We start from the raw sequence: 23,347 nt of genomic DNA on the forward strand, positions 1-23,347 counted from the left end.
GTGCTAGTGTACAGGGATCACTGGTTGGACTTGGTGGGCCGAAGGGCCTGTTTCTGCACTGTAAGGGCTTTGTATAGGCCGATCCCGTGTGACACATGTATTGGAGTCTTGGCTGCCAAACACCTGAGCTTCATCTCTGATCATGTCTGGTGGCCTCCATTGCTGACTTTCCCCAGGAGAGGCCCCTCCAGGACGGAATGGGCCACTTGGGGGATGGACATTGTGCTGTTGGCCGAGTCAATTGACCCAAAGAGTGAGCACAATCTGTTGAATAATGAAAGGCCTGGATAGAGTGGATGTGGAGAGGATGTTACCACGTGGGAGAGTCTAGGACCAGACGTCTTTGCCTCAGAATAAAAGGACGTTCCTTTAGGAAGGAGATGAGGAAGCATTTCTTCAGCAGAGTTTGGTAATCTGTGGAATTCATTGCCACAGAAGGCTGTGGAGGCCAAGTCAGTGGATATTTTTAAGGCACAGATAGATAGATTGTTGAGTAGTATGGGTGTCAGGGGAGAAGGTGGGGAAATGGGGTTGAGAGGGAGAGATAGATCAGCCTTGATTGAACAGCGGAGCAGACTTGATGGGCCGAATGGCCTAATTCTGCTCCTATCACAAATTAACTTATGAAGACGCCAGTGTTGTAAACCCTGGTCCAGAGCCCACCAGGTCTTCCAACGGTTGAAGTGATGCCGTGCCTGGCATTTCCCGAGACCCCTCTCCGCATCTTCTCTACAATGGCCCAGTGTCTCCACACCTCCATCAGCGCTCTCTCCCAGTTCCAATCCCGTCTCCTCCGTAAGTCCCTGAAGCTCTCCTTCCTCTCTACCCATACTTCAAGAGGGGGTCTCCATGGCTCCGAGCCCAGCTCACCACCACGGGACCTAGATCCTTGGTTCTTTGATTTTTTTGACTTGGGACTTTGAGCCGACTTGCACCCTCTTCTCCCCTCAACCATCGGGCCAAGGTTGTCGAAATGTGAAAACGCACACCTGCAGATTCAGGGGGAAGTTCCTTCCCAGAACCATCCGTTATGGTTATCAGACCATCCTACTGCAAACAGAGAGCAGTCCTGACCTCCCATCTACCTCATCGGGGACTCTCGGACTATCTTTGATCGAACTTTGCTGTTTTCACCTTGCACTAAGTATTATAGACAATAGACAATAGGTGCAGGGGTAGACTATTCGGCCCTTCGAGCCAGCACCGCCATTCAATGTGATCATGGCCGATCATCCCCAATCAGTACCCCGTTCCTGCCTCCTCCCCATATCCCCTGACTCCTCTATCTTTAAGAGCCCTTTCTAGCTCTCTCTTGAAAGTATCCAGAGAACCGGCCTCCACCGCCCTCTGAGGCAGAGAATTCCACAGACTCACTACTCTCTGTGTGAAAAAGATGTATCTGTGGACTGCGGGTGGCTCGATTGTAATTATGTATTGTCTTTCCGCTGGTAGGAGAGCGCGCAACATAAGCTTTTCACTATACCTCCGTACACGTGACAGTACACTAAACTGACGAGCCGAGACTACTGGCGTTGGGTCCCCCCCCCTGCCATGTTGAATGTCCCGTCTAGAACAATGGCCCCGTGCATGCAGAGCATAGAGCGGGTGCTTACTGTGTATGAATTCAACCGTAAACTCAGCCAAGTCGATGGGGAAGGTGTGAGTCCAGGTGACATTGATGGAGTCATTGCCCGCTGATGTGGTTAGGTTCGATATCCTACCGGGAGCTTCCACTAAACGGGCAGCAGAAAGAGAGAGTTAGTACGGAGCAGAGCGGAGGTCAGGTTTCCATAGGCAGGGAGCAGTCACTGCTGGGGTTCATGGACAACATTACACTTGGACGTCACCTGGGCCGGCCTGGCGACACACAACACTGCATTCGCCTGCAATCCAACCACACCTGGCACGGTTACACCCTTCTTTCAGTTCAGAGGCACTGAGCGGAAACAGACCCGCCGCGTCCGCGCCGACCAGCGATCCCCGCACACTGGCACCGTCCTGCACACGCGCGGGACAATTCACGCTTACACCGAGCCGATTAACCTACAAGCCCGTACGTCTTTGTGTTTGTGGGAGGAGACCGAAGATCTCAGAGAAAAGCCGCGCCGGTCACGGGGAGAGCGTACGAACTCCGTGCAGACAGCGCCCGTAGTTAGGATCGAGCCCGGGTCTCTGGCGCTGTAAAGCAGTAGCTTTACTGCTGTGCCACCGTGCCACCGTGCCACCGTGCCACCTGGCGCCATCCAACACTCCGGCGTTGTGGGCGGCACGGTTCCGCAGCGGTAGAGACCCGGGTTCCATCCTGACTACGGGCGCTGCTTGTAGGGAGTTTGTACGTTCTCCCTGTGACCGCGTGGGTTTTCTCCGGATGCTCCGGTTTCTTCCCTCATGCCAAAGACGTACAAATGTGTATGTTCATTGGCATCTGCAAATTGTCCATAGTGTGTGTGGGATAGAACTAGTGTAAGGGAATGATCGCTGGGCGGCGCAGACTCAGTGGGCCGAAGAGCCTGTTTCCGCACTGTATCTCTAAACTAATCCTCACCGCCAGGGTCAAGGGTATTCACTGAAGCAAAGACCAGGTCAGGACATTCGGCCCATTCTAAGTCTGCCATCTCTCCTCACTGTACCTCGGTACGCATGAGAATAAACGGAACTACAAACTGTTGCAGCAACTATCAAATTAGCCCCACTCCTCTGCACTTCCTCCCAGAGTTTTGCAAACTTTTCCTCTTCAAGTTACTTACTTTCTGAATTCCATTTGGAAAGTCAAATTTTAATTGAATAGAATTTAATACATTTTAATCACCTAGTATGTATACAGACAAGGAATCTGCCCGGGGAAATAAATAAATAAATAAATAAATGGGGGGTGAAAAATGTTGATTCTGGTTCCATCCCCTTTCTAGGCAGGGCTCCAAATATATCCACAAAAGCTCACTGAAAATCACTTCCGGTTATTTTGATAATTGACCACAATTTGCCACCATACGAGCAACTTTTGCCACCTACCAGTTGGAATCGTTTATTCCCCACTTACTTTCTCAGTTTAGGCATCGACAGGAGGCGCTGTCTCAAAATGGCCGCCGACGCGGTCAAGGACCCCCGCCGCACCGGCCACGCTCTCATTTCCCCCTCTGCCATCGGGACGGAGGTACAGGATCCGGGAAACTGTAACGTCCAGGTTCAGGAGTAGCCTCTTCCCCAACAACCATCGGGCTCCTGAACACCACAAACTGCGACTAACTTCCGAACAAACAAACTGCCTTGATTGCACTTGGAACTTTGGGCTTAGCTTTGTATATTTGCACAATATTGTATTTTTTATTAAATTGAAGTTTAAAAAAAAACGTTTGTTAATTATATTATCTGCTCCATCCAATGCTGCTGCAAGTTAGGAATTTCATTGTTCCCTTTCGGTACATGTGACGATAGAACACTCTTGACTCTTGAGAGTCCAACGTTAACTTTCAATACTCCCTGCGTAGGACACGGTGCCAAAGAAATCAATTCCAGCTACTTTGGTCTCGCCCCTGTAACGGTGCCATGTTAGTAAATCACATTGATACACAAGAGCCTGCAGATGCCGCAATCGTGAGACAAAAACGAACTGCTGGGAAGATCTCAGCATATCAGGAGGCATCTGTGGAAAAAAGGGATGTTCAATGTTTCAGGATGGCCCAGCTACAGGATGTGGACCAGAAATATTCGACCAATCTTTTGCCTCCACAGATGCTGCCTGACCAGCAGAGTTCCTCCAGTAACTGTTTTTTTGGCCAGTAAATCACATTTGTGTCCTGCCCAATGCCTCGTTGTCCTTGCAACTTGTGCGGTTGTCCAGAGCTGGTTGCAAGTTAATCAAAACAAATAATAATGTCCCGAATTCATAAAAAATGCAAATGACCATTTGATACCGAATACATTCTCTTGTATCAACACCATCTTAACTTGGCTTAAACCTTTGGACTCAACAAAGAGAGTATTTTGGATCAGATTTGGAATAGGTAGACGGCACGGTGGCAGAGTTGCTGCCTAACAGTTCTAGAGACCCGGGTTCGATCCTGACTACGGATGCTGTCTATTGGGAGTTTGCATGTCCTCTCCGAGAACAGATGGGTTTTTCCCGGGAGCTCCGGTTTCCTCCCACAGTCCAAAGACGTGCAGGTTTAGGTTTATTTGGATTTGGTAAAAAAATTGTAAATTGTCTGTGGGATGGTGTGCTCGTGTGCGGGGATCACTGGTCGGCGTGGACGCGGACGCGGTGGGCTGATGGGCCTGCTTCCTCACTGTATGTCTAAACTAAACTAGCAGTTTCTCACACACCCACCCGGAGGATTACATTCTTTATGTTCAGAGATAATTGCCCCAAAATGAGGAGATAGTTTAGTGGCTGCCATAATTTTGATAAATTATCAAAAATAATCTATTTAATTCTGATCACGATACAAAACCGTGGTGACACACCCACCACCATCGTACAAAATCACCAAATTATCTTGACACTAAATTTCCAAACAACTAAGTTACAATCCTTACAAATATACTAAATAACTACGACACAACGATGTCCCTCTCTAACACACCCGGGCGCGGACGTAACCCCAGTAAAGGGGCGAGTATTTGGGTTGGGCAAAGCCCTCTTCCGCCTGGCCCCGTGACTTGTGGATGGCCAGCTTGGCCAGGCCTAGGACCAACCCAACCAGGACATCTTCGGCCCTGCCCACTCCCTAGATCCCGTCACCAGTCCTTCGGTCGCTGACAGCTCCCCCTACGGGCCCCAGGTGGAGTGGCGGTGCTCCTTGCCCTCCAGACCTTGGCTACAAGGGATGCTACCACATTGCTCCTGGTGGTGAGGGGGCTTCATGTTTCTGTACTTCCTGCTCGGTGGTAGCAACGAGAAGAGAGCATGATCCAGATGGTGGAGATCCCAGATGATGCTGCCTTCTGGAGGCAGCACCTCATGTAGATGGTTAGTTTAGTTTAGGCGTGCAGCGTGGAAACAGACCCTCCTGCCCACCGAGCCCACGCCAACCTGCGATCCCCGCACACTAACACTATCCTACACACGGGCGACAATTTACAATTTTACCAAAGCCAATTAACCTATAAAACCTGTACGTCTTTGGAGTGCGGGAGGAAACCGGAGCACCCGGAGGAAACCCATGCGGTCACGGGAAGAATGTACAAACTCCATACATTCCTAGGTTGCTCCTAGGCCTGGCCAAGCTGGCCACCCACGAGTCACGGCGACAGAACCTGTGTCTCTGGTGCTGTAAGGCAGCAACTCTACCGCTGCGCCATCGTGCCGCCCATTGACGGTTTAGATGGAGGGGAGGCCTCCACACATGAAGGACTGGGCCGAGTGACTGTTTTAGGCTCCCCGTGGATGTAAGGCTTAAAAGTACCAGCAAAGATTGGATACCATATACACGAGTGGCGGTGACGGCTGGCTGGGCGAACTCGGTGATGGTGGTGACCGGGGGCGCGGCACTGGTGGTGGTGGTGGTGGTGGCGTCTGTTATGATGCTGGGTTCGTCAGGGACGGTTGGGACGGGAACGTATCTTGAGACGACTGAGAGGAAGGGAAAAAAAAAGAGAAACAGCTGAATTGAACCACCCGCAACCTGGCTGGAGTGAACATCCCCACCCGACCCTTCCTGTCCTGGGCATGCACTGATGGCTCCTGACAACCCTGTGGAGGCCTGGACACAGTGCCTGCGAGCCAGTTACTAGAAGTAACTAAAATGAAGAGAGGTTAACATGTGACAGGCCAGGATAGAGTGTTTGTGGAGAGGATGCTTCCACTAGTGGGAGAGTCAAGGACCAGAAGTCACAGCCTCAGAATAAAAGGACTCTCCTTTTTGGAAGGAGATGAGGAGGAATTTCTTTAGTCAGAGGGTGGTGAATCTGTGGATTTTTTTTTGCCACGGAAAGCAATGGAGGCCAAGTCTGTGGATATTTTTAAGACAGAGATAGGTAAATTAGTACGGGTGTCAGGGGTTATGGGGAGAAGGCAGGGGAATGGGATTGAGAGAGATAGATGGATCAGCCATGAGTTATGACATTACGACGTTTGCTGGCCGTTTTTGTGATTCGTTATTATTTATCTGATACATTGGAGCTCCGCTCGGGCAGTGAGTCTGAAATTTAGTTGTATGTATTTACAATGACAATAGTGTATTATTATTACTATTATTATGAGTAGACTGAATTCTGCTCCTATCATTTATGAATGTATGAACATCCAGTGGTCTTGTCTCGTGATAGAGGCTTCATGGGGGGGGGGAACAGAATGTTATCCAGTCCAATATCTAGCTGTTGAGAGCCATCATGGCATCACCACACGGCATGCAAGAGGCATGCCTATAATCACAGGCCGGGATTTTTATCGAGGGAAATCATCCTTTCTGAAGCTCTGCACAGGCTGAATGAAAATAGTTGTTAGCACAACTTGAATTCCCTTAACAGTACAAGTCATTTTCTTCACCGAGCAGAAGCATATCACTTGCAAAATAATGTCACGATTCAAAAATCACATTCTTTTTTTTTGGACAAAATTGTCACCGGATTTGACCAAATGATATGACTGAATGACTTGGACTTTTTTGTCTTTATTATAAAATCCAGTTAAATTTAAAGAACGCATTCTGTTGGAGATTTCAATCAATGCCTGGCATTGGGGCGGCTTGGTGAAAGGATGCGCGGGTCCCTTTAACTGGCGATACGTCGGTTCGATCCCTTTTACAACTCGGTTCGTTCTTTTCGCAAAGAGCCGCACTTTGGTCACGAGTGGCGTCGTGACTGGGTTTACAAGCGGCGATCATGCTGATGGAGGCCGTACATGAATGAGAGGAGATGCAGGGAGAGAGTGCCGTGGCTGCCTCCAGGGCCAAGCGTTTGTATCAAAGGGTTGGCATCATGCCCAGGTCAAGCACTGCCATGCGCTGGCCCAAACCTCCAACATGCCCCACCCTCTCTCTCTTCACCATTGCATTGGATAGCGTGCAGCCACCTCCTGTGTTTCTGAGAAGACTTAGAGCTCATGTAGACATGCATACCCTCTTTATGCAAACATCCATTAGAAGAAGAGTCTCGTCCAGAAACATCACCTGTTCCTTTTACCCAGAGATACTGCCTGATCCACTTGGTTACTCCAGCATTTTGTGCCCATCTTCCACATGAGCACGTCAACATGTACACATGCACGCACACAAACACACATCCTCATCCACATACACAAATGCACACACACACATCCACGCGCACACACACACGCACACACACAAGTGCATACATACACATGTGCACACACACATGCACGCGCACACACGCGCACACGCACACACACGCACGCACACACAGACACACACACTCGTACCACAAGAACATTGGGAAGTAACTGAGTGAGGTGATGAACACTGTGGTATACAGTGTAGTCACAATTATAACGCTCCGTAGGAATGAAGGACTGGTCTCTCACTTGTAGAGAGAATTTGGATTGGATTAATTGGGCTGATGGGAATTCATGGTTATTGAGAGACCCAATGTGATTTCCACTGGAGTAGAGAACGCTGAAGTGAGAAGTGGCCAGACCAAAGACCAGTTCCCATTTTCTCCGCAATGGGAAAAGTAAATCAGACCTGGTTTCATTTTGTGGGAGTCCTCACATTCCTTTGCAAAGATCACAAAGATAGAAATGACATCTAACTAGACGCATAGTCCAGATTTCGCACTCCTGCTCAAAAAACCGTCTGCTTGAATGGGATTGTAAATTTACAGCAGTGTGTCGGTATTCTCTAGTGCTGTAGAATCACAGACATTCATGTCAGCTCATACGGACTTTCAGTGTAGCTGGATAGTCAATGCTGGGACAGTCAGCTCTGTGAGTTTAGTTTTGTTCAGTTTAGTGTCACGTGTACTGATGTACAGGAAAAGCCTTTGTTGCGTGCTCAAAATTGTATAGATGAGAAGTGATCTTATAGAGGTGCATAAAATCATGAGAGGAATAGATCGGGTAGAGTCACTTGCCCAGAGTTGGACCGGAGGACATAGGTTTGTGATGGGGAAGAGATTTAATAGGAATCTGAGGGGTAACTTTTTCACACCACGGGTGGTGGGTGTACGGAACAAGCTGCCAGAGGACGTAGTTGATGCTGGGACTATCGCAACGTTTAAGAAACATTTAGAACAGGTACATGGATAGAACAGGTTTTGAGGGTTATGGGCCAAACGCGGGCAGGTGGGACTAGTGTAGCTGGGGCATGTTGGCCGGTGTGGGCGAGTTGGGCCGAAGGGCCTGTTTCCACGCTGTGTGACTCCGTGACTCCACGATTACATTCGAGCCGTCCACAGTGTACAGATACAATGTTATTCACTTAGTTAGTACTGGGGCATCAATCCTGTTATTCACAAGTCAATATTGGGGAACACTCAGTCCTACTACAGGTTGTCAATACTGGAAGATTTAGTGTTGTACACATCCAGCCAACATCGGGCATTTGGTGCTGATACACTCTGACTCAATAGTGGAGACTCCGTTCTGAAGCACACCATCAATACTGGGCTAAGACTGAGTGTTATTACACACTCGGTCAGTATTGGACATGAAGTGCTATCCTTGCGGTCAATAGAGAGGCAGTCAGTGCTGTGCTGTTACACACCCAGTCAATAGTGGGTTAATTCAGAGTTATAACCCTCAGTCATCACTGCCGAAGGAGGCATTTTATCGGGAAGCATCGCGGCACGGTTTGGGAACCGCTCCACCCATAACTGCAAGAAATTGCAGAGAATTGTGGACGCAGCCCAGACCATCACACATAGAAAATAGGTGCAGGAGTAGGCCATTCGGCCCTTCGAGCCTGCACCGCCATTCAATATGATCATGGCTGATCATCCAACTAAGTATCCTGTACCTGCCTTCTCTCCATACCCCCTGATCCCTTTAGCCACAAGGGCCACATCTAACTCCCTCTTAAATATAGCCAACGAACTGGCCTCAACCACTCAGATTCATGTTCCCGATGTTGGTGGAGTCCAGAACCAGGGGCCACAGTTTGAGAATATGAAGTAAGCCATTTAGAACGGAGACGATGAAACACTTTTTCTCACAGAGAGTGGTGAGTGTGGAATTTTCTGCCTCAGAAGGCGGTGGAGGCAGGTTCTCTGGATGCTTTCAAGAGAGAGCTAGATAGGGCTCTTAAAAATAGCGGAGTCAGGGGATATGGGGAGAAGGCAGGAACGGGGTACTGATTGGGGATGATCAGCCATGATCACATTGAATGGCGGTGCTGGCTCGAAGGGCCAAATGGCCTACTCCAGCACCTATTGTCTATTGTCTAAAACCTATGTGGTGTATTTGGAGCGTGGGAGGAAACCAGAGCACCCGGAGAAAACTCACGCACGGGCAGAACGTATGAACTCCATACAGACATCACCCGCAGTCAGGGTCAAACCCGGGTCACTGGCACTGTGAGGCAGCAACTCTACCCTCTGTGCCATTGTGCAACCAAGTCTTTGATTAATTGGATAGTTATATGGATGGGAAAGGAATGGAGGGTTATGGTCTGAGCGCAGGTATATGGGACTAGGGGAGATTATGTGTTCGGCATGGACTAGAGGGGTCGAGATGGCCTGTTTCCGTGCTGTAATTGTTATATGGTTTATATGGTTAATGCTGCCTTTGACTTCAGAACAAGCAGGTTGTGGTCCATAGAAGTGATGATGGTCGGAACTATTAGTCAATAGTCTCATGGGATTGAGCAGTCAAAATGGACCTGGTCACAATGTCCCAATGCTACAGGCTGTGTGCTACAGCATTACTTTCCCGTTTCCTGTAGATCAGGGTTGAAGGAAGCACAATATTTTGACTCCACGTCTGCACGTCGGAGCTGGAGATTCTGACTCTGCAGCGGTCTTGCTGAGATGCCGCGCATGTAACTGCGCTCTGTCATACGATGCAAGTGTCCAACTCAAGGGGTGAATGATCCAGCAAAACCAAACAGCAAAGGTATACCAGAGACCCAGAGTAGACACAAACAACTGGAATAACTCAGCAGGTCAGACGGCATCTCTGGAGAAAAAGAATAGGTGACATTTCGGGTCGAGACTCTCCTTCAGACTGAAGAAAAGGAATAGATGATGTTTCGGGTCGAGACCCTTCTTCAGTCTGAAGAAGGGTCTTGACCCGAAACTTTACCTATTCCTTTTCTCCACAGATGCCGCCTGTCCCGCTGAGTTACTCCAGCTTTTTGTGTCTATCTTCAGTTTATACCAGCGTCTACAGTTCCTTCCCACACCTATGGGGTCCTAGGGAAATTGACAAGAAGTGAATTCCAATCAAGGTTTTCAATCATCTGACGACTTGAATCTGGAAAATGTAGAAACAAGGAACTGCAGATGCTGGTTTACCGAGGAAAGACACAAAATGCCGGAGTAACTGAGTGGGACATTGCAGAACATGGACAGGTGACGTATCGGGTCAGAATCCTTCCTCAGACTCAGTCTAAAGTCTGATGAAGGCTCCCAACCCGAAATATCACCTACCATGTTCTCCAGGGATACTGCCTGACCCGTTGAGTTACTCCTGCATTTCGTGCCTTTTGTTGAATCTCGAACATATTTAAAATGTATTTTCTTGTCATTGCACATAGGTGCAACGAGATTTGTTATGCAGCTTCCATCCGATCATCATAACTTAAACAACTAATAAAATTTAGATTTAGATACCCCGAGAAATATGATTTATAAAAAATGAACAGTAAAACAGTCTAAAGTGCAAATGTGTCTGTGCCGGGTCGATGTGCGACGTGACCATCCGAGGGAGACAGTTCATGGGAATGAAGCTGTTCCTGAGTCTGGAGGTGCGGGCGTAGAAGGCCTTGTAACGTCTGCCGGAAGGTAGGAGTTCGAACAGACTATTACAAGGGTGTGAGGAGTCTTTGTGGATGCTGACGGCCTTCCTGAGGCACCGTGTGTGGTAGATAGTCAGTATCTAAATGATATGCTCCCCGTTTCCCATTATAATATCCCTCACCTCGATGTATACGTACACAAGTGCACATCACACAGGCACACACACTCGCGCACACACACACACACACACACACACACACACACACACACACACACACACACACACACACACACACACACACACACACACACACACTCACACACACACACACACACACACTCGCACACACACACACACACACACACACACACACACACACACACACTCACACACACACACACACACACACACACACACACTCACACACACACACACACACACACACACACACTCACACACACACACACACACACTCACACACACACACTCACACACACACACACACACACACACACACACACACACACACACACACACACACACACACACACACTCACACACACACACACAAAGTCCACCTCAGGGAACATGTATAACCGCAGAATTATGGCACATGGACAAATTTCTCGGAGTCCCAGTCCCATAATAAAAATGCAACCCAAATAGAAATTGTCCACCCCCATGCCTTGCAAACCTATCTGAGCTACGCGAAGCGCAAGTCGATATACCGGAGATCGTTCGGAATATTGAGCCAATATGAAAATGCGTGAAAATGATGATCCAGCCACAAACACGGGTGCAGGTAAAAAATGAAGAATATGGTGTCGATGTGCATTCAAGAGCGTAAATGCTGGGTTGAATCGTAAGGCACGCACTGGCTCTGGAGAGTCACAGTCAGTGTGGCCTGGTTATAATATATACTGTGCAGACAACTCCCTTTATTGTACTTTAATATCTCACTGCTTAATACTCTGTACGACAGACACCAAATCCCCTCTTGCAAATGTGCCTCACCAGAGGTCCCGGACACAATGCAAAAAGACAAAGGCTTGCCCACCGTAAATAAAATTGGCAACAGTATATATTATAGAAGAATCGCAGATACTCAGCAGGGAGTTGAAGGCTCTAATCTAATCTCTGGCCTCAGGTAATGTTGATAGCAACAACAGCATCAGAGATTTGCTGTTCGGATTTCTGATCCTCAACCCCTCTCAGATTAGAGCCTTTGAACCCCTGGATTCCAGTACCTGCTTCTCTAGTCATTCATGCTTAATGGTGGTCTGCAAGCAAGGCCTCTCTCCTCCCGTTCCCTCCCATCCCCTTTACCTCCATCTGTAATTGCAATCTCAGCGGTAGGGGTGACTTCGAAGAGAAAGGCAAAGAGGAAGGAAGAAGGGAAAGAAACAAGATACCAGATTAAAATAAAGATTAACAGTCAATAGACAATAGACAATAGACAATAAGTGCAGGAGTAGGCCATTCAGCCCTTCGAGCCAGCACCGCCATTCAATGTGGTCATGGCTGATCATCGCCAATCAGTTCCTGCCTTCTCCTCATATTCCCTGACTCCGCTATCTTTAAGAGCCCTATCTAGCTCTCTCTTGAAAGTTTCCAGAGAACCGGCCTCCACCGCCCTCTGGCAGAGAATTCCACACTCACAACTCTCTGTGTGAAAAAGTGTTTCCTCATCTCTGTTCTAACGGGCTTGCCCCTTATTCTTAGTATAGTTACCCCACGAAGTTAGAGAGTGAAGATTGAATTGCTTTTTCTCAACACCTAATATTCATGGTTGCCTGATTGTGACGTACCCTGATAAGTATAGTAATGGGGCTGTCCCACTGTACGAGCTAATTCAAGAGTTCTCCCGAGTTTCCCCTGATTCGAACTCAGAGAATTACGGGTAATAGCCGCTCGTAGGTACTCAGGGCTCTCGTGACCATTTTTCAACATGTTGAATAATCTTCACGAGTCTTCCCGAGCTTACCGCGTTTCCCGAGTACCTGCCATTAGCGTTACGAGCCGCTAAGAGACGTCCCGAACTCCGACGTACCCGCTACGTACATTCTACGTGCTTACCACGAGCTTGATTTTTTTTTTTAAACACGGGAGAGCTCTTGAATTAGCTCGTACAGTGGGACAGGGCCTTAAGTATTCAGGCCCATGCAGAACACACTGTTAATTCCAAGGTAGACACAAAATGTTGGAGTAACTCAGCGGGACAGGCAGCATCACTGGAGAGAAAGAATGGGTGACGTTTCGGGTCGAGACCCCTCTTCACACAAAACATCACCCATTCCTTCTCTCCAGAGATGCTGCCTGTTACCCCAGCAATTTGTGTCTACCATCGATATAAACCAGCACCTGCAGTTCTTTCCTACACACTGTTAATTCCTGCAGACACCTGGAATGCCGAGTTTAACACAAAGTGCTGGAGGAACTCAGAGGGTGGGAATGGACAGATGATGTTTCAGGTCAGGGCGCTTCTCCAGACTGATTGTCTCTTGTCTAATGACCTCTCCAGAGGATGGGGGGGGGGGGGGCAGATCAGGACATTTCCAGTCTGAAGAAGGGCCTGGCATGAAATATTTAGATGAGTTCAGTTTAATTTAGTTCAGTTTAGTTTATGGTCACATGTACTGAGGTACAGTGAAAAGTGTTTTTTGTTATGATCTATCCAGTCAGCGGAAAGACTAAACATGATTACAATCAAGCCGGCTGCATTGTACAGGTACAGGATAAAGGGAATGACAAAGTCCATTCTCTCCAGAGATGCTGCCCGACCTGCTGAGTTACATGTTTCACTAAGGGACGACAGATGGCACAATGGGCTAAGTGTTCGGCTGGCAACCGGAAGGTAGCTGGTTCGAATCCCGCTTGGAGTGCATACTGTCGTTGTGTCCTTGGGCAAGACACTTCACCCACCTTTGCCTGTGTGTGTGTGGATGTAATTATGTGAAGCACTTTGGGGTCAATGCAAGTTGACTAAAAATGTGCTATATGAATAAAGAAATTTAAATTTAAACATTCCTGTGACAAATGAATCTGTCCCACTTAGCGATTTCTTTAGGCGACTGCTGAAAAAATGTCAACATGCTGAAACATTTTCAACGACAGTGGCGTCAATTTGGGCTGTCGTAGGTTGTTGCCAGGTTAACATAGGTAGGCGACAGGTGATGTAGGTTATTGCCAGCGCTGACTTTGGTGAATTCCATTGTCCTGGTCGCTGGCAGTCGCCTAAAAAAATTGCCAAAGTGGGACAGGCTCGTAATTGTAAACATTCAATTAATATGGCAGTCGGTGTTCTTCAAGATTCTTCGATCCTTTTGTGTCATAATTGTATCTGTCATTATACACAATGGGTATCATCATTTCAATCTTCACATGATATACAGGAAAGCATTGTACACCCTGAAGTATGTTATATCCCAATCGTAATGGCTTGTGGTGTTGGTGCAAGTTGGAGCAATCCTGGAGAATGCACTGGGATTAGGTCATAGGACATAAGGAATAGGAACAGAATTAGGCCATTCGGCCCATCAAGTCTACTCCGCCATTCAATGATGACTGATCTATCTAACCCCATTCTCCTGCCTTCTCCCCATGACCCGTACTAATCAAGGAACATGTAGATGTGCCGTAAATAAACTACTGCAGTGTACATTATTGCATCCCCTTAGGCTGGAGGCAGCCTTCTGGTTCCATCCTATTGAGCAGGAGAGGTCATTAGACAAGAGACAATAAGCAATAGGTGCAGGAGTAGGCCATTTGGCCCTTCGAGCCAGCACCGCCATTCAATGTGATCATGGCTGATTATCATTGGACAAAGTCAGCATGGATTTATGAAAGGTAAATCATGTCTGACGAATCTTATAGAATTTTTCGAGGATGTAACTAGTAGAGTGGATAAGGGAGAACCAGTGGATGTGTGTATCTGGACTTTCAGAAGGCTTTCGACAAGGTCCCATATAAGAGATTAGTATACAAACTTAAAGCACACGGTATTGGGGGTTCAGTATTGATGTGGATAGAGAACTGGCTGGCAGACAGGAAGCAAAGAGTAGGAGTAAACGGGTCCTTTTCACAATGGCAGGCAGTGACTAGTGGGGTACCGCAAGGCTCAGTGCTGGGACCCCAGCTATTTACGATATATATTAATGATTTGGACGAGGGAATTGAATGCAACATCTCCAAGTTTGCGGATGACACGAAGCTGGGGGGCAGTGTTAGCTGTGAGGAGGATGCTAGGAGGCTGCAAGGTGACTTGGATAGGCTGGGTGAGTGGGCAAATGCATGACAGATGCAGTATAATGTGGATAAATGTGAGGTTATCCACTTTGGTGGCAAAAACAGGAAAGTAGACTATTATCTGAATGGTGGCCGATTAGGAAAGGGGGAGATGCAACGAGACCTGGGTGTCATGGTACACCAGTCATTGAAAGTAGGCATGCAGTGCAGGCAGTGAAGAAGGCGAATGGTATGTTAGCATTCATAGCAAAAGGATTTGAGTATAGGAGCAGGGAGGTTCTACTGCAGTTGTACAGGGTCTTGGTGAGACCACACCTGGAGTATTGCGTGCAGTTTTGGTCTCCTAATCTGAGGAAAGACATTCTTGCCATAGAGGGAGTGCAGAGAAGGTTCACCAGACTGATTCCTGGGATGTCAGGACTTTCATATGAAGAAAGACTGGATAGACTCGGTTTGTACTCGCTAGAATTTAGAAGATTGAGGGGGGATCTTATAGAAACTTACAAAATTCTTAAGGGGTTGGACCGGCTAGATGCAGGAAGATTGTTTCCGATGTTGGGGAAGTCCAGAACAAGGGGTCACAGGTTAAGGATAAGGGGGAAATCTTTTAGGACCGAGATGATGAAAACATTTTTCACACAGAGAGTGGTGAATCACTGGAATGCTCTGCCACAGAAGGTAGTTGAGGCCAGTTCGTTGGCTATATTTAAGAGGGAGTTAGATGTGGCCCTTGTGGCTAAAGGGATCAGGGGGTATGGAGAGAAGGCAGGTACGGGATACTGAGTTGGATGATCAGCCATGATCATATTGAATGGCGGTGCAGGCTCGTAGGGCCGAATGGCCTACTCCTGCACCTATTTTCTATGTTTCTACATTTCCATCCCCAATCAGTACCCCGTTCCTGCCTTTTCCCCATGTCCCCTGACTCCGCTATCTTTATGAGCCCTATCCAGCTCTCTCTTGAAAGTATCCAGAGAACCTGCCTCCACCGCCCTCTGAGGCAGACGCCCCTCTGAGGTCCATGTCACCAGTAAGAAAAATGCTCTCTCCTGGCCAGTTGGACACTCAGGCATAGTCCCATGTGTCAACCCAGGGCATCATCCCCTTTGGGGCAAGATTCCCTGCCAACCCGTATTCCCGCAACTCGTATAAAGAATGGGCACTGCTCAAGGACTGTCGGCACAGATGGAGAGAGAGAGAGAGTTGGCGCGGCACTGGGTGGCACGACGGTAGAGTTGTTCGCCCGCTACGGAACATGGAAACAGAGAAAATAGGTGCAAGAGTAGGCCATTCGAACCAAGCCAGCACCGCCATTCAATATGATCATGGATGATCATCCAAAATCAGTACCCCGTTCCTGCTTTCTCCCCACATCCCTTGATTCCGTTAGCCCTAAGAGCTGTATCTAACTCTCTCTTGAAAACCAGGAACCTGCCCAGAAAGATCCGGCGGGCTGCGGCCGGTAGGGGGGATGGTGATCGCAGGTCAGCTCAGACCCGGTGGACCAAAGGGCCCGTTTCCACACTGTGTCACCAGAGTAAAGTCAAGAAAGACATGAACACATAAGGGCAGCCCGGTGGCACAGCGGTAGAGTTGCTGCCTTACAGCGCCAGTGACCCGGGTTTGATCCTGACTGCAGTTGCTGTCTATTTGGAGTTCGTATGCTCTCCCCGTGACCTGCGTGGTTTTCCTCCTACACTCCAAAGACGTACAGGTTTGTAAGTTAATTGGCTTGGGAAAATTGTAAATTATCCCTAGTATGTGTAATGGTAGTGTTAATGTGCGGGGATCGTTGGTTGGCGTGGACTCTGTGGGCCGAAAGGCCTGTTTCCGCACATTATCTCGAAATTAAACTAAACTAAACATTAATAACTCTGAGGCCTGAAACAAGATGTGAGAATATCAGCCATTAGTTGAGGAAGAGACATGGGTCCCACCAAGTTGTTAGGAAGCAAATGACTTCCTTTGGGACAAAGTGGACCAAGATGAGATCCTTGATGGTGAGACCAACTGAAGTATCTTACTAGGGTCACCTCCACTTGCCTCTTTGTTTTCTCGCAGAGAGAGGAGATCAGGGATGTGGGGTGGACAAATGGGGAAGAAATGGAGGTGGTCACAATCCCAAGAGAAAAAAAAGCTGAGATTCTTGGCCCCGAGATTGCGTTGTGGCCCTGAATGAGGAAACATCTCAGAAACCTGAGGTCCACGGCACTGGGAGGACCAGGGGGGAAATTGGAAAGTCAAGACACGACTGATTGTTCCTTTGGTGTTAGAAACAGACCAAACACAGACCAAAGTCCATCAGCAAACTTACCTGAACATCGCAAGTCAACCAGACGTCACCAGTGACACTGAATTGGCCTTGTGCTCACTGTTTAGTTGGGTCACAGAAGTGAGAAAGATATACAATGGCGACTCGGAGTGGGGGGACCACCATGACGAACAATAGACAGTGGAGGACCCGGAGTGGGGGGACTACCGTGACGGGTGGAGAACAGTGGACAATGGGGACCTGGCATTGGGGGACCGCCGCGAGGAGGGGGAGGGGGAGAACAACGGGGGACCTGGCGTGGAGGAGCTTTGTAACTGTGTACGTGCCCTTTATGGGCGACTATTTGCATACCTTGGGTGTGCAAGCAAAGAATTTCACTGTGACTTGTCAACAAAATATTCATTCATGCATTCATTCATTCATAAAGAAGCACATTTTAGACAGCATGCCTTGGCACATTTTGAAACCTGTTTGAACGGACAGATTTATTAGCATCAACAGATCTGGATCTCCAAATGAAAAAGCAGGATGCAAGGGTGGATATAAGCACATCAGATATTTGGATCACAAAGACCTTCCTATTAATGCACGAATAACAATTATACTATATTACCTGTAGAACAAGTGGGATATATAGACGTAACCTGCTATACCTGGTCTGCATTTTAATTCTACCAAGGTACATGTTCAATAAGGTTTTGAGTATGTAAAAAACATAGAAAATAGGTGCAGGAGTAGGCCATTCGGCCCTTTGAGCCAGCACAGCCATTCAATATGGTCATGGCTGATCATCTAAAATCAGTACCCCGTTCCTGTTTTTTCCCCCCATATCCCTTCATTCCTTTAGCCCTAGGAACCAAATCTAACACTTGAAAACATCCAGTGAATTGGCCTCCACTGCCTTCTGTGGCCACAGATTCACAACTTTCTGGATGAAAAAGTTTTTCCTCATCTCAGTCCCAAATGACCTACCCCTTTTTCTTAAACTGTAACCCCTGGTTCTGGACTCCCCCCAACGTCAGGAAACATGTAACACTTTGGAGTAACACTTGGCTCTTTAAACTGAGAATAGATTCCTTACTCTTTTGCCCAGGAAGAGGGCCAAGGAGAAATGCTAACTTTGCAGAATGCCTGAAATAAGAACGGATGTAGTGACCAATTAGTGTTACAGATGTGGTAGGTTAACATCTGGAAACAGCAGACCTTCAATTTGGATTGGTGTTGGTTTCGAACATCTGGATTCAACACACACGTCACTCGAGTTTAAAGCTGAACGTACAGTAGGTTAACCAGTTAATTGCAAGTGTGATCCTAAAACCTGTTGTTCTTATGAGAGAGCATCACAGCAGGAAGGCTGACGATTACGGGTTGGGAAGGGGGCCATGCGCATGCACGGGGTGGAAAGGGGATAAACTGTGCGAGGGTCATTCAAGTGGTGTGTAGGTGGGTAGGTGTAGTGGGAGAGGGGGTGGGGGTGAGGTATTGAGTTGATGGGGCAGAGGTGAGGTTAATGCTCCGTCATTAGGTGTGGGGGGGGGGGGGCACCCATTATCTTTCAGTGCCATCCGCCATGTGATCTTTGCCGTATTCCTCAGTTGCTGACATTTCTCAAAGCCCATTTTGCGGCCATTTTGTCCTGGCACTGCGTTCCTTCCCGCTCCTCATTTGCGGGGCACACAAAATGGCGTAAATGGAACAAAATGGCGTTCGGGCCGAGGAGGAAGTGCGGCGGTAATTTAATCCGAAGGCCCGGTGACGCCAGCTCTCTTACCTTCGTTTTGGAAGTCGGGCGAGTCCAAGACGATGGGCTCTCCGAACCCCTGGCGGGTTTGGGCAAAGACGTAGAACCTGTACTTGGTGTTCGCGTCGACACGTTCCAACTTGTAGGTGGTCTCGTCGGGCGGAAGTCTGGGAATTGTGGAATTGCGCCTTGCCCGGGAGCCAGTTACTAGAAGTAACAAAGAAAGTGAGGTTAACAGTGAAAATCCAGGATAGAGTGGATGTGGAGAGGATGTCTCCACCAGTGGGAGAGTCTAGGACCAGAGGTCGTAGCCTCAGAACTAAAGGATTTTCCTTTAGGAAGTAGATGAGGAGGAATTTCTTTAGTCAGAGGGTGGTGAATCTGTGGGATTCTTTGCAACTGAAGGCTGTGGAGGCCAAGTCAGTAGATATTATTAAGGCAGTGATGGATAGATTCTTGATTAGTATGGGTGTCAGGGATTATGGGGAGAAGGCAGGAGAATGGGGTTAAGAGGGAGAGATAGATCAGCCATGATTGAATGTGGGAGTAGACTTGATGGGCCGAATGACCTATTCCTTATGACCTTGTGACCTCAAAAAGCTGGAGTTACTCAGCGGGACAGGCAGCATCTCCAGGTGATGTTTCCGGTCGAGACCATTCTTCAGACAGAGAGTCAGGGAGGCGGGAGACAAAAAGTATGGGAGAGTAAGGTGTGAAAATTACTGATCAAAGCAGACGATGATCGAGGAAATGTAGAATGGTTCGTTGTTAGCTGAGGGGAGGGTGGCCACGAGGCGTGGAATCAGTCACATTTCAGTCCGATTAACCAGGAGAACAGTGATACTAGTCGGAGGATTAAGGTGGGGGAGGGACAAGAACTTGCATTTCCAATCAGAGTTTCGAAAGGGATGGAGGTAGACCTGACTCACCCGCCCAGAGTGGAAGGAGACGATGGTGAGGGGTGTTTAAACTGTGCACTATTTTTGATACATGCAATCTAACAACATGGAGTCATAGAGAGAGTCGTGGAGTGATACAGCGTGCAAACAGGCATGGAGTGATACAGCGTGAAAATAGGTCCTTCGGCCCAGCTTGCCCACACCGCCCAACATGTCCCAGCTACAGTGTTTAAGAAGGAACTGCAGATGCTGGAAAATCGAAGGTACACAAAAATGCTGGAGAAACTCAGCGGGTGCAGCAGCATCTATGGAGCGAAGGATATTTCCTTCGCTCCATAGATGCTGCTGCACCCGCTGAGTTTCTCCAGCATTTTTGTGTACCTTCGATGTCCCAACTACACTTGTCCCACCTGAGTGTCCCAATATTGACTTGTGCGTAACAGGATTGATGCCCCAGTACTAACTAAGTGAACAACATTGTATCTGTACACTGCGGGGGGCTCGAATGTAATCATAGAGTCATGGAGTCGTAGGGCATAAAACCGGCCCAACTTGCCCACACCGGCCAACATGTCCCAGCTATACTGCCTTAATTTGACAAAAGAAAGCAACTGACAATTTTTGTCAACATTGAGTTATTGCTTGTTTTAGGGTATTTGAGATATGCTCTACACAACGGTGAACAAAAGAAGTCTTCTCTGAGTACAATTTGGAAATATTTATACCAGAGAAATAAGAAATTCCATCACAGAGAGCTGAACGAAAAAGACGTTTTCCTCATTGACAAGAAAACGCCTTTCTGTCAGTTCCTTTTGTCAAAGTAGGGCAGTATACTGGTCCCACCTGACTGTGTTTGGCCCATATACCTTCAAACCTGTCCTCTCCATGCATCTGCCGAACAGCTTCTTAAACATTGGGATAGTCCCTGCCTCAACTACCTCCTCTGGCATCTCGCTCCACACACCCACCACCCTCTGTGTGAAAAAGTGACCCCTCAGGTTCCTGCACCTTAAACCTATGCCCCCCTGGCCCTCGATTCACCTAATCAGGGTGGGCGATCCTGTTCATCTGCCAGATCTGTTCGTCTCAGGATTTTACACAGTTCCTGAATATGCATTTACTTTTTAGAAACATAGAAGCATAGAAAATAGGTGCAGTAGGCCATTCGAACCTGCACCACCATTCAATATGATCATGGCTGATCATCCAACTCAGTATCCTGTACCCGTCTTCTCTCCATACCCCCTGATCCCTTTAGCCACAAGGGCCACATCTGACTCCCTCTTATATATAGCCAATGAACTGGCCTCAACTACTTTCTGTGGCAGGGAATTCCACAGATTCACCACTCTCTGTGTGAATTTTTTTTTTATCATCTCGGTCCGAAAAGACTTCCCCCTTATCCTTAATCTGTGACCCCTTGTTCTGGACTTCCCCAACATCAGGAACAATCTTCCTGCATCTAGCCTGTCCAACCCCTTAAGAATTTTGTACGTTTCTATAAGATCCCCCCCTCAATCTTCTAAATTCTAGCGAGTCCAAGCCGAGTCTATCCAGTCTTTCTTCATATGAAAGTCCCGCCATCCCAGGGATCAGTCTGGCGAACCTTCTCTGTACTCCCTCTATGGCAAGAATGTCTTTCCTCAGATTAGGAGACCAAAACTGTACGCAATACTCCAGGTGTGGTCTCACCAAGGCCCTGTACAACAGTGTGCTGATGTGTGCTGATGATCAAATTGGACAACCTCCGTATACGTACATCGGTGGTAGAGTATGGTGTAGCCCGTGATGATCCCATTAGGCTGGCGGGGGGGAGTCCATTGCAACGTAATCGATTCCAGATCCGGTTGTCGAATCCTGAGGGAATCTGGTTTCCCAGGTACTACGAGAGAAATTGGACAGAAAAGTTAATCACCAGAGACGTGACACTGTGAGCAATCTTGGGCACCATATTTTAATTTAGTTTAAAGATACAGTGCGGAAACAGGCCCTTCGGCCCACCGGGTCCGGGCCGACCAGACATCCCCGCACATTAACACTATCCTACACACACTAGGGACAATTTTTACATTTACCAAGCCAATTAACCTACAAACCTGAGGTGGACAAAAATGTTGGAGAAACTCAGAGGGTGAGGCAGCATCTTTGGAGCGAAGGAAATAGGCAACGTTTCGGGCCGAAACCCTTCTTCAGATAGATCAGGTGTTTAAGAAGGAACTGCAGATGCTGGAAAATCGAAGGTATACAAAAATGCTGGAGAAACTCAGCGGGTGAGGCAGCATCTATGTAGCAAAGGAAATAGGCAACGTTTCAGGACGAAACCCTTCTTCAGATAGATCAGGTGTTTAAGAAGGAACTGCAGATGCTGGAAAATCGAAGGTACACAAAAATGCTGGAGAAACTCAGCGGGTGCAGCAGCATCTATGGAGCGAAGGAAATAGGCAACGTTTCGGGACGAAACGTTGCCTATTTCCTTCGCTCCATAGATGCTGCTGCACCCGCTGAGTTTCTCCGGCATTTTTGTGTACCTTCAGATAGATCAGGTCTGAAGAAGGGTTTCGGCCCGAACCGTTGCCTATTTCCTTCGCTCTATAGATGTTGCCTCACCCGCTGAGTATCTCCAGCATTTTTGTCTACCTTCCATTTTCCAGCATCTGCAGTTCCCTCTTAAACAACCTACAAACCTGTACGTCTTTGGAGTGTGGGAGGAAACCGAAGATCTCGAGAATACCCATGCAGGTCATGGGGAGAACGTACAAACTCCGTACAGACAGCACCCGTAGGCGGGATCGAACCCGTGTCTCCGGCACTGCATTCGCTGTAAGGCAGCAACTCTACCGCTGCACCACCGTGAGGAAGTATGTGCTGGTCTGTGGAGGGTCCAGAGGAGGTTTACGAGACAGATCCGAGGAATGAGTAGGTCAACCTGTGATGAGCGTTTGTCGGCACTGGGCCTGCACTCGCTGGAGTTTAGAAGAATGAGGGGGGAACCTCATTGAAACATAACGAATTGTGAAAGGCTTGGATAGAGTGGATGGGGACAGGATGTTTCCACTAGTGGGAGAGTCTAGGATGAGAGCTCATAGCCTCAGAATCAAAGGACGTTCTTTTAGGAAGGAGATTTATTTCGTCAGAGGGTGGTGAATCTGTGGAATTCTTTGCCACAGAAGGCTGTGCAGGCCAAGTCAGTGGATAATTTTAAGGCAGAGATAGATAGATTTTCGATTAGTACGGGTGTCAGAGGTTATGGGGAGAAGGCAGGAGAATGGGGATAGGAGGGAGAGATAGATCAGCTATAATTGAATGGCGGAGTAGATTTGATGGGCCGAATGCCCTAA

General features: G+C 48.0%; 1 protein-coding gene across 14 annotated transcripts in view; it reads right to left on the reverse strand.

The window, feature by feature from the left end:
* The window catches only part of nfasc (neurofascin), a 185,420-nt gene that overhangs the window by 23,017 nt on the left and 139,056 nt on the right, over window positions 1–23,347 (reverse strand). For 9 of the 14 annotated variants that reach the window (XM_033042827.1, XM_033042834.1, XM_033042832.1 and 6 more), the window contains 5 exons: window positions 21,769–21,891; window positions 19,141–19,317; window positions 12,179–12,214; window positions 5,423–5,572; window positions 1,614–1,733 (listed from right to left, as the gene is read on the reverse strand). In XM_033042827.1, coding sequence (XP_032898718.1) covers window positions 1,614–1,733; window positions 5,423–5,572; window positions 12,179–12,214; window positions 19,141–19,317; window positions 21,769–21,891 — 606 coding nt within the window. The remainder of the gene's footprint in view (window positions 1–1,613; window positions 1,734–5,422; window positions 5,573–12,178; window positions 12,215–19,140; window positions 19,318–21,768; window positions 21,892–23,347) is intronic. The other 5 variants (XM_033042837.1, XM_033042836.1, XM_033042838.1 and 2 more) reach the window with 2 other exon arrangements.

This window comes from Amblyraja radiata, chromosome 24 (genome assembly GCF_010909765.2).
Source record: "Amblyraja radiata isolate CabotCenter1 chromosome 24, sAmbRad1.1.pri, whole genome shotgun sequence".
Taxonomy (NCBI): Eukaryota; Metazoa; Chordata; class Chondrichthyes; order Rajiformes; family Rajidae; genus Amblyraja; species Amblyraja radiata.